We start from the raw sequence: 12,593 nt of genomic DNA on the forward strand, positions 1-12,593 counted from the left end.
TCTCTCAAAATTGATCAGAGAGAGACTCTGAAAAGCTGAGAGTCAGTCTGCTTTTATTTCCTTCCATAGATGTATAATTTTACCTTGATTTATATTGAATTTCATCTCTTTCAGTTTGGCCCATAGCTTCAATATCTCCTGCTCACTCTGCATTTTGGTTCTCTGTCCTTTTATGTGTTTTACTCTCCCAATTAATATCTCACCAGTCTGTATACTTTTCCAATCTGGAAATTGTGAAACCTTTTATCTACAACTTTGTTGCTCTGATTTCTGTAGGAAATTTTGAAAGGTATATCTGAAATTCACTGATTAAATATAAAATTAACATTTTTAATTAAACAAAAATTCAATTTTTGGATATTCTTGATTATAAAGTGATCAGTATCTTTCATGTAATATTAAAAACTTAGAGCTACTGCAAGCAGCCTTTCCTGGAGAACAATCTTGGGGGTGGGGACGGGGTAGGGAATTGGGGTTGGTTTTATTTTTGTTTTTTTTTTTTAAATGGGCTGTGTTCATCCTGATTACCTATATTCTAAATTGTAGGAGCCGTGACTCTTTAAAGCATTTAGCAATAGATATATATTCTATTAATAATTGTACTTGAAATCAACTGAAAATATGGAAACCAGATGTCTTTCTTTGGTCTCCAGTTTTCTGACTGCATTGTATATGGTGGTTTTGTTGGTCATGCAGTCCCAAATGAGAGCTGCCAAAGGCAATCACTTTCCCCATACTCCCAAAGCAATGACTAAGGAACTTTTAGACCATTCTGGGTTGAGAACATGCTCTCAACTTGTCCCTAGATAACTGTTTGTATTAGTGGCTTTATCATAGTACATCCCTATAGTTTGAAAGCAACTACCAACATGCACTAATACATAACATTTTCATTAATTACTTTGATAATGGAGTGGAGAATATGTTTATAAAATTTGTAGATGACATGAAGCTGAGAGGGATCACAAGCACTACAGAGGACAGGATTAGAATTCCAAAGAACCTTGATAATTTGGAGAATTTGTCTGAAATAAACAAGATGAAATTCAATAAAAACGTGCAAAATATTCAAATGCACAAATACAAAATGGGGAATAGCTGGCTAGGCAGTAGCGCTGCAGAAAAGGGTCTAGGGGTTATAGTGGATCACAAATAGAATATGAGTCATCAGTATGATGCCGTTGCAAAAAAAGGCTAATATTTTGTGATGTATTAGCGGGAGTATTGTATGTAAGACATGGGAGGTAATTGTTGTGCTGTACTTGGCACTGGTAAGACCTCAACTGGAATAGTGTATCCAGTTTTGGGTACCACACTTTAGGAAAGAGGTGAACTAACTGAAAAGAGTCCAGAGGAGAGCAACAAAAATGATAAAAGATTTAGAAAGCATGACCTATGAGAGAAGATTTAAAAAACAGAGTATATTTAGTCTTTAGAAAAAGGAGGTAGGTGGGGGTTGCTGATAAGTATGGTAAGGGCTACTATAATGATGATGATCAATTGTTCTCTGTGTCCACAGAAGGTAAGACAAGAAGTATCTGGCTTAAGGTGCAGCAAAGGAGGTTTAGGTTAGATATTAGAAAAGCCTTTCTAATGATAAGGATAGTTAAGTACTGGAATAGGTTGCTGAGACAGCTTGTGGAATCCTTCTCACTGGAGGTTTTTAAGAGCATGTTAGACAACACCTATCAGGGGTACTCTTAGGTATTCATGGTCCTGCTTCAGCTCAGGAGGATGACCTCAATGGCCTCTTGAGGACCCTTCCAGCCTTACTATTTTCATCATATAAATTGTAGAATCATAGAAATGTATGTTGCATTTTTAAAATGCTGTACAAATTGACTACATTTCACAGAATCCATGTGTGGCAGATATATGATGTTTCCGTTTTACAGATGGGAAGACTTGCCCAGGACCATGCATTTTTCTTGAAGACCCACCTACCTGTACCATGAAGAATTTCAGCCATAAATGCTACATTTTATGCTGTTCTTTCTTTATTGTACTGAGTGGTATTTTGACTGATATATGTGGCAGAGATTCTCATTTTTTTCAATTTACTCTTTATACTGTTCTGTGTACATTTTTGGCACTAGGTAAATACTGAGCACTTACTGAATACTTTACAGTTCCACAGCACTGTAAAGCATTGATAACACATACATACCCCAATTATAACAGGAAGACACAATCTAGTATCAGTTAAAATTATCTGGAGTGCTCCCCATTATTTATGTTGCTGCCCGAGATTTTTTACTATCTGAAAATCAACAAGAAATGCCTTCCAGAAAATTTGCCCTTGCTTGTATGTTTATATTTGTTTTTTTAAACCTTGCATCACTGTAGAAATACAATACAAGATAATAATTTTTTTTCTTATTTTATAGTTTGGGAACACGTGCTACTGCAATTCAGTTCTTCAGGCACTTTATTTTTGTCGACCATTTCGAGAAAAAGTCCTAGCATACAAGAGTCAACCCAGAAAAAAAGAGAACCTCCTTACATGCTTAGCTGATCTCTTCCACAGCATAGCTACACAGAAGAAAAAAGTTGGAGTAATACCTCCAAAGAAGTTTATAACAAGATTACGAAAAGAAAATGGTACCTTCTTAATTTTTCTTTTATTCTGTGTATACTAATTACATCAATTGTGACTTAATACTGAAATTGAAAGGTTGAAATATTTTTTTTAATGTAAAATATATTTGCTAAGTACAAGCAGCATGCTCGATGCTGTAAAAGACAGAAAAGACGACACATACTCTGGGGTTCTCACAACACTTTTTTTTGGTGGCCTTAGAGTGCAGTGGCAGCTATGACATTTTTTCCTAAAATACTTAATTAACTTTAGGAAAAACAAATAAATATGCACATACAGTAACTCCTCACTTAACGTTGTAGTTATGTTCCTGAAAAATGCGACTTTAAGCAAAACGATGTTAAGCAAATCCAATTTCCCCATAAGAATTAATGTAAATGAGGGGGCTAGGTTCCAGGGAGATTTTTTTTTTACCAGACAAAAGACTGTATGTTTTACACACACACACACACACACACACACACTAGAAGTTTTGAACAAACAATTTAATACTGGTACACAGTGATGATGATTGTGAAGCTTGGTTGAGGTGGAGGAGTCAGAGGGTGGGATATTTCTCTTACTGCTAAATGATGAACTAGCAATTGGCTGAGCCCTCAACGGTTAACTCTCTCACTTTACAAGGCAGCAGGAATGGAGGGAGATATGCGCTTTCCCCATTTAAGTACACTGCCTTGTTAATTAGATCAGCTTGCTGAGACCACAGCTGCTACAAGCTCCCTCCATCCTGAGCCCTGGTGTGTCCCCCCTGCTCTATGGAAGATGGGGTAAGCGGGGTGCAGGGGGAGGGGAACACCCTGACATTAGCCCCCCTCTTCCCCCTCCCTCCCCCCCGCACAGCAAGCTGGAGTCTCGGGGAGCAGCTCCAAGGCAGAGGGCAGGAGCAGCACATGGCAGTGGGGGGAGAGAGACAGCTGAACTGTAGGCAGCTGCTGCACAGGGAACTTAAGGGAGCGGGGAGCTGATATGGGGGCTGCCGGTCCACCCTGGTTCCAAGCCCCCACCAGTTAGCTGCAATGGGCAGCTCTTCCTGCAAGCAGTAGACAAAGCAGGCGGCTGCCAAACGACATTAGAAGGAAGCATTACACAACTTTAAATGAGAATGTTCCCTAATTGATCAGCAACGAAACAACGTTAACCGGGACGACTTTAAGTGAGGAGTTACTGTATACATGACCAAATCATAGTAATTTATTTATGGAGGGTGGGTTTTTTTTTTGTTTTTTTGTTTTTTTTTTGCAGACTCAATAATAAAAATAATGTACAGTTGTCTCTATTCTTTACTGGACCTAAACAGAATAGAAACACAAATAAGGAGTTTTTCATGTTTTGTTGTTGTTTCTTTTGCCTTTTTGGTTTTTAGATTTGCTAGCTAATAAATCTGCTTCTGTGAAAAGTGGTATTTGTATGCTTGTTAATATCACTTTTCACAGCAGCAGACTTGTTAGCTAGCTGGGAGGCAGTGAAAAGTGATATTAACAAACATACAAATACCACTTTTCACTAGGGTTACCATATTTCCACAAGCAAAAAAGAGGACACTGGGGGAGGGGAGGGAGGAGCCCCGCCCCATCCACTCCCCCCAACCCTCTCCTCCCACCCCCCGACCAGAGCCGGCTTTAAAGAGCCCAGGAATCGGCCGGGGTCGCGGGGCTTGGGGCCGGGCCTGAGGTGCTCGGCCGGGGTTGAGTCAGCGCGCTCGGCCGGAACCGGGGCTGCCGCCCTGGGGCCCAAGCCGGGCCAGAGCAGCTGGGTCCAGTGCCACTCGGCCGGGGCCGGGCTGGCGCGCTTAGCTGGAACCGGGCCCGCAGCCCTGGGGCCTGAGCCGGGCCAGGCAGGAGTGGCTGGGGCTGGGGGTGCTCAGCCGGCGCCGCTGGGCCGGGCCGGGGCCGCTGCCCTGGGGGCCGGAGCCGCTGGGGCCGGGCTGGCACGCTCAGCCGGAACCGGGGCCGGTGTCTCGGGGCCCGAGCCGCTGGGGCCAGGGCCCGAGCCGCTGGGGTCGCCAGGCGCCACTCAGCCCGGGCCAGAGGGAGCCGCTCGGCCAGGGCCATGCCTCCCCGGAGCTCTCCACCCCCCCCCCAGCTTACCTGCTGTTGCCCCCCGCTTGCCCCTGCTTCTTTTCAGACTTCCCGCGAAGATCTGATTTGCAGGAAGCAGGGGAGGGGGAGGAGCAGGGGGGCGGAGCGTTCCGGGGAGGGGAGGAGGGGGAAGACAGATGCGGGGCCGGATGGCGTGGTAAGGCTGCAGGGGATGGGGGGAGCAGGGAAGGGGCTTTGGCTGCCGAGTGGCGCTTGGCTGCCACTTTTCTGTCTATAAATAGCTGACTGAGGGAAATCCCGGACACTTTTAGAAATTCCCCCCCCCTCCCCCAGACGGCTATTTATAGACCGAAAAGCTGGACATGTCCAGGGAAATCCGGACATATGGTAGCCCTACTTTTCACAGCAGATTTACTCAGCCCTGTCAAGCCAGAGGACAAATTAAATCTTGGATGGGGAGGTGGGAGGGAGGCAGTGGGCTAGGGCACTGGAACAATTTTTATAGTGGGGATGCTGGAAACCATTGAAATCCTGTATATAATGGAAATCACTTCAAGCCAGGGGGTGTGGTGGTGGGTGGGGGTGTGGTGAGCCCGAAGCCCTGTAATCAGGGGACAGAGCCTGCCCCCACCAACCTGGGGCTGAGTGTTCCAGCTTCAACCCTACCACCCCCAGGAAGGTGGAGAACTCACAACGGCTGTCTGCTTCTCCAGTGTTTGTGGATCCTGAGGGGGTCAGAGTCCAACCCCTCCTAGCAGCCCCAGGGGAGGGGCCGCTGCTTTGTCCCTCCCCCCATCACTGCCCAGAGGCCTGTGGCCACAAGAAAAGCCTCTGGTGGCCGCATTTGAGAAATACTTTGGCCTTCCTGAGGCAAGGCCCATATCTTTTTTTTCTTTTTTTTTTTCTTTTCCTTCTCCCCCGTCTCATAGAACTGAGCTCAGTCAGTGCTTAGCAAATATTGGAGGCAGTTTTGCCAGTGTGGAATTTGTAGTTTTTTGTCAAAAATCACTGTTTTTAAAGCTTTTGTGCTATGTTATTTATCTCACATCTGTATTTATGTGTAGTGTAGTGGTTATCATGTTTGGCTAACACGCGAAAGGGCCCTGGTTTGAAACTGGGCAGAGGCAGTTTCTTTTGCCAGAAGCTGGGGATGGGTGACAGGATGGATCACTTGATAACCTGTTCTGTTCATTCCCTCTGAAACACATGGCATTGGTCGCTGTCAGAAGACAGGATACTGGGCTAGATGGACCTTTGGTCTGACCCAGAATGGCCGTTCTTATGTCTTCGTTCATATGTTAAAATCAAATAATTTGAAACCTTTAGTTGTTCCAGAATGTTAGCGCTTATTAGTAAGAATATTAATAATTAAATGAAATAATTGAAGTGTGAAATGAGCCCCGAAGGTCTCTCTTTCCATGTTAAGGCTTTGACTGGAAGATTATAGCTTACATTGAGTTCAGTTCATGTTTATATAACACTTAGGACTTAACATTTCTATTTAGGATTAATATATTCTTCTTTAAAAATCAGTAACACTTTCAATAATTATCCTAGTGTTGTGGAAATGCGTAATTTCAGATATTTAACACTTCCTATTTGGTATTTGTAATGCTTGTTGATTAGGATGGTTTATGAAATAATTCTATGTATTAAAATATAATTAAAGCCTTTAATAGATCTGCTACTTGACTTGGAAGAAATATAAAATAATGCTTGTAAATTGTACATTTTATTTAAATTAATTACAGATATTTCTTTCAATAAAATCTTCCTTGCTTGGTTTATACAAGTTAAATATGACAACACTTTGATATTGTAGAAATTTTCATACCTGTATAATCCATCCTGGGCCATATTTCCAAATGTTTTTCACATATTCAAATATTATGAAGACTGCATAATAAAGACAAACTACTCTAGGATAGCATAACAATTTATTTCTAGCCTTAAGTGAATTAGCTGCTCATGAAAAATGCTAAGATTTTTCAAACCTGGAAGATGATCTCTTTATCAATAGAGCAGTTATAGCATAGGTAGTAGTGTTGTGCAAGCTTTCTTACGCTACACACCAATGAATCTTAAATCTGATGAAGAGTGACTGTCTGTAGAGGTGAAAGAATAGTTCAATCTCCATGCCATTTAGCTCTTGGTACTTCTGCTGAGACTGCCAGCAAAGGTGATAACTATAATGGTATTTTAAGTGTACATATCACACAACACCATCACCTCACTCATCAAACCATCAACTTCTAATCACTGCTGACTTTGGGATTTATTCAAATAGGGATTTAGAAGTAAAAAAGATTCTGTATTCCATGGGAGGTGCCTGTTGGGGCTCGGGGCTTCAGTCCAGTTCCCACTGAAGCCCCGAGCTCTGGCAGGTGTGCTCCAACTCTCAAACTTCTGAAGATTGTTGTATGCAGCTCTCAGAGGTTCAGTAAGTTTGGCCACCCCGTTATAGACTTATAGGAGACAATTGCTGAATTGCTAGGTGGCTGATTCTTGGTGGTGGTTATGTACACTGAAGTATTAACCACTCTGACAAATTAACTTTTTTAAAATGTACGTCCATGAATAACTTTATTAATAGCTACAATGGAGAATTCTTTTAAAAATGTCTCCTAGGAATAGTAGGTGTATGTTTGGATTGATATACAATACATGAAAGAGGATACACACAAAGGAAAACCCAGTCTAGATTCTACTCTCATCAAGTAAGACCAATCACTCATGAAGACTTTTATATCCTCACAGCTCTCATATCAAGCCTTTCTGTGCTCAGAATCTCTTACCTCTATATCATTTCTAGACTCTATTCTTGCATTAAAATACGTACTAAACAGTATATGTAATGAGAAGAGTTTAAAACCTGACATGCTTCAAGTTTGCAGTTTCTCATTAACCAAGTGGAGGTGTTCTGTTTCCTTTTGTTCCAATCACTCCTAATCCTTGAATTAAATAATAGCAAGGACATCGGTGGGATTAGATCCACTGTGCTTAATATCAGACTGTTGATCGGACATGCACCACACTGGACTCTGGATGCAATACGGCTAAGAACCTCTGAGGCAAGCCTTTTACCTTCAGGAGACTTGCAGTATTTGTTATGCCACCTCCAATTTAAATATTCAATTAAATAGAAACATTTTGGCTGGTTTGATTTGGGATCTAGTTTATTTTCAACTCTGTGTCTTGGCCTGGAAGCTGCTTGGTTTGTAGATGATCTGTGACAGTTTCCATATAGCTTCAAATATACTTTCCTGAAATGTAGGTTTCTGTGAATATCCTTTTACTAGCACCATATTAAACTGATAGACTAACAAAAATAGGTCTTCTATTTATGGTACCATTCCTTCACTTATGGGCTAACATTTGCTGTATAGTCTTGGACGAAGAACAAGTTGCAACTTGAAATTTGTTAGGTAGAAACACAATTTCTGCTATGTAGCCAATATATAGAGCCCCATTGGAGGAATTGCATGATTAGTTATGCAGGCATAGAAAATTTTTGAGTTGGTAATTAAGGAGAATGTGCAATTCCTTTGAGTCAACTACTGCTCAAAAAGAAAGAGCAAGTTTGGTGATTGTCTGTCACTGCTCCTGTCCAGTTTGAGTCTTAGGCTAAGTCCTTTTAGCCATATGTTGGCAAGGGACCTGTAGTTACCACCATTTTTAAAATGGCTTTCAAGAGTTAGATGATACTCATTAAAAATACTGATATCTGTAGAGGCCTTGTTTATACTAGTGTTTTCATCATTGCTAGCACCTATGGAGCAGCACTTATGATAGTGTAGTGATGGTAATTAAAAACAAAAAACATGCACCTCTGTTGACTTGGCCTTTGAGGCCATAGTGGTCATATTCTTCCTTTGATGAAAGCAGAGTCAGGAAAGGTTTCTCTGTTCAAAGCTGTGTGTCTGCTTTGACTGAACCATCCTATGCATAAACCTGTTCTTTAAGGCTTTCTTTTGAGCCTGTTGACTCTAGGTAGTTTCTAAGCACATGGGATAAAAAGACTGTTCTTCTATACCACTGCACTTTCTCATCCCCAGACTTCAAGTTTGTGGAATATAGGTTTTATGGGTAATGTTATAGAAGTACTTAGTCATGCATGATTCTTGACATAGACCAATGTCGACTTTTGCCTAACATCTTAGGACTTCTTTGAATGTAAATGGTGGCATTGAACTATATTGTATGTTGTCCTCTTCTTTAGATTTTAATAGATTGTGCTCTGCAATCATTTTAATGTAATTTTACCTTATTTGTGTTTGTAACAAGTACATATGGGAGGGCGCAAGATTTTGAGAAAGCATCCTAATCAATATTTACCTGTATTTCAAGGCATTGTATTGGACTTAATGCCTTTTCCATAAGTACACTTTTCTCTTTCCCATATGTGTTTACATCGTAAACTTCTGCTTAGAATCCCTTCTTATCTGTATTATTTATCCAAATATGTATACAGTACCTTGTTCTGCCAAAGTTTTTTAATTTTATTGCTTTCACTGGTTTCTTAAGGTTAAAATTGATTGCATATGTCTATGAAATAAGTTCTGCTAATGCCATATTTTGACTTATATTTTGAAAGTTTTATATTTATTGGACTTTTTATTCAAAATTTTAATTAGTTGGTTATTTTATTTTATCTTTATGTTTTAGAACTCTTTGACAACTACATGCAGCAGGATGCACATGAGTTCTTAAACTATCTTTTAAACACAATTGCTGATATTTTACAAGAAGAGAGAAAACAGGACAAACAAAATGGCCGTCTACCTAATGGCAGTATCGACAATGAAAACAATAACAGCACACCAGATCCAACCTGGGTTCATGAGATCTTTCAGGGAACATTAACTAATGAAACCAGGTGTCTTACTTGTGAAACTGTAAGTCTGTATCTGTTTTATAGAAGAAATTCTTATTTCATACTCTCAGGAATCCATTTTTCTTTAAAATAATTTGAACTGCATATTTAAATTAAAATTTTTTTTACTCCTTTAGTTTCAAGATTCATGCAGATGGTAAGTGTACTAGACTAATTGGTTTATTTTTGTAAGCTTTAAATGTAACTATCTGTATGATCCACTAAATATTAGTGAGTGATTAAATTTTTTTTTAAATGAGTGATCACTGAATGAGTTATGGGAAGGAACCCTTATTGGTCAGTGAAAGAGTACTGAGCAAACTGTTGCATAAAAAATCTGCATTTGGATTTTTGAACTGTGCCCTCATAATCAGCTTCAGAATTTAGATAATGTTTTAAAAATAAGGATTAAAAGTTTGGAAGGGCCTGAATATAGTTATATGTAAATCCACCTTTTTTTGTTTTCATTGTTATTCCTTTTACTTCTAATAGGTTAGATTTAATAGTAAACTATTTCAGATTTAGATTTAAAACATTGCTATCATTCAACATACACGTTTATATTCTATAACTAAATACATCTTCCCAGGTGAGCTTGATCAGTTTTTAATTTGCCAAATTTGCTTAACATGCTAAAATCAATATGACAGAATTCCATTGTACCTCTAGTGTTCAAAATTGGCCCGTTTTTTCTCATTTATTGAGATAGACAAGTCTTGAATATAGAGAGATGTTTCTCCCCAGGATACTATCAAGTGCTTGCTATTCCAGCTCTGGTCTAGAGGATCAGCTCAAGTCTCAAATAGGTTCCCTACTTAAAATAAGATATTAGAATGATGACTGTAAAATATATAACTTAAACATTGCATCTGCATAGATCGGGGTCCCCAATGTGGTGCCCCCGGGCGCCATGGTGCCCGCCGGGGCATCTATGTGCACCTGCCTACTGGCCGCCGGACAAGCAGCCACCAAAATGCTTCCGAGAAGCAGCAACGTCAAGAAGTGTTGCCGCCGAAATGCTGCCACTTTTCAGCGGCAACGCCTCTTGATGACACTACTTCTGGTGGCTGCTTCCCCAGCGACAAAGTGGGGGAGTTACAAAGGCCCCATTTTGACACTTTTTTTAGGGCAACCGGAACTGTAAGTCACTGTCACCCTTCTGCTTTAGCAAAAGAAATATTTTTGGTACTACACTCTGTATACACATTTTTGGTGCTCTCTGCCGCCCCAGTCTGTTAGCCAGCCAAACAAACTCCTCCTCACTTTGCCAGTCCTAACTTTGCTCTGCAGGTTAACCCTTGATATATTTCAGTTCCCTAATTGTCCAGAAGCATGTCTGTGGAGCATCCAGCCCCTGGATACCCGTGTCTCCAAAGAGACAGAATACACACCAGCCTGTTGGCTTAGCTGTGGATCCACACCTCACTTAACAGCACTGAGATGAATTTATAATAAAACAAGAATAAGTTTTTTTTTATTAATTTGATTCTAAGCAGCGATAACAGAAACAGAAAATTGTTACAGATAAAACAAAAATATAATCACGCTTTCTAGTGACTAAAACTTAACAGATTACAATCCTTGTCCAAGGCAGTTTTCTCACCTACAGCTACTTTTTTAATATCGCCAGCCCTAAGTAGTTGGGGATCCACCATTCATAGAATGTAAAGAATGCTGACCTCTTTCCCCATAAGTTCCTCATGGAGGAGCCCATGAAGACAGAAACAATTTCTGACTGGCGAGACACCCCTTCCCCCCAAAATAGGTAGGAATGGCCCCTCTTATTTGGTTCTGGGCGGTTCCAAGACCTCTATCTCCCTTCTGACTCCAAGAGACATTAGAGAACAGAGCTAAGACAGATGAGGGAAAAGAGACACACATGCTACCATAAGGACAAGAGGGAAGATCCTCTGACTAAGACTTCTAAAAAGAGGTAGAAGTCTCCATCCCATACCAAGTCACTGGGAGCTTTGTGCTCTGGAGTGGGACCATCCAGTACCAGGAAGGACCAGTCTGGGACTTCCTCAAATGAAAAAACAGCAGTACCTCCAGTACTGGGAGTGGTTCTTTGGCACCAAAACCCACTTTGGTATCCCTAGATCTGATGCCTTCTACTTCAATAGTTTGAGCTATGGAAACTACTCCACTGACTTTGGCTCACTTCTCGACTCCAGTGTTCTCAGAATATATGTTCCATTCCTTTCCAGACCCCAACATGTGATGCCAGAATGGTAGCTGGTACCAGTATCCCTATAGTATTTCTCCCCATCCTCATGTAAAAGTAGGTGTTGAAACACGGTACTATCAACAACAGGGTGCTCACATTGGATCTGAGCTTCACAACTTAAGAGTCTTAAGAGAGCTATGACAGACACCCACTCCTGGACGGTGCTGTGAAGGGTTCTTTGAGAGGATTGAGCCTAGACAGAACATCGGGTGTCTCCAAGGTATCTCACTACTCTTATATGAAAGAGTACCCCACTATGCCTTCTGGTACCTAGTATTGTACCAAGGCCCTGCACCAAGGAGATATGAGATCCCACAATGGTAGTATTGGGGCCTGGAAGATCTGTGAAACTACTGTCCAGTAAGGTCTCTTGTCTAACAAGAGGATAAAGGCGATCCAGGGTTCTGAGAGAAGAGGAAGAGCTTCGTTAGCCTCCTGAAGACATGCAATTTTAGCAGCATAAGGAAGAAGAAGAGAAGAGCAACAGGAGCAGGAGGATTATATGCTAGTGACCTTATCCTCCTCTTCCCGAGACAAGGGGGTGATTCCAGCTTCACCACCACATCCTGATTACACAAAGGCCTTACTTAAGAGTGTGACAGAGTCGCTACAGGTCCCCCTAGAAGAGGTCCAGAAAGCACCATACAAACTGCTGGATATCTTGAATAGCATGAGTCTGAATTGTGCCCCTATTAAGACCATCCTCTAACCTACCAGCACTCTTTGGCAGATGCTTGCCATGATCCCACCAGTATACCTGTGGGCTGAAAACAGACATTTTGTACCTGTGAAAGGGTCAGAGTACCTATTCTTTCTCCCACCTCCCAACTTGTTGGTAGTGTCATTGGCCACCAG

At 41.2% G+C, this 12,593-nt stretch overlaps 1 protein-coding gene across 1 annotated transcript in view; it reads left to right on the forward strand.

Annotated features, from left to right (window-relative positions):
- USP12 (ubiquitin specific peptidase 12) overlaps nucleotides 1-12,593 on the forward strand; it is a 65,116-nt gene that overhangs the window by 27,539 nt on the left and 24,984 nt on the right. The window contains exons 3-4 of the mRNA XM_034758710.1: nucleotides 2,388-2,601; nucleotides 9,304-9,533. Coding sequence (XP_034614601.1) covers nucleotides 2,388-2,601; nucleotides 9,304-9,533 — 444 coding nt within the window. The remainder of the gene's footprint in view (nucleotides 1-2,387; nucleotides 2,602-9,303; nucleotides 9,534-12,593) is intronic.

The sequence above is a fragment of the Trachemys scripta genome, chromosome 1 (genome assembly GCF_013100865.1).
Source record: "Trachemys scripta elegans isolate TJP31775 chromosome 1, CAS_Tse_1.0, whole genome shotgun sequence".
Classification (NCBI taxonomy): Eukaryota; Metazoa; Chordata; order Testudines; family Emydidae; genus Trachemys; species Trachemys scripta.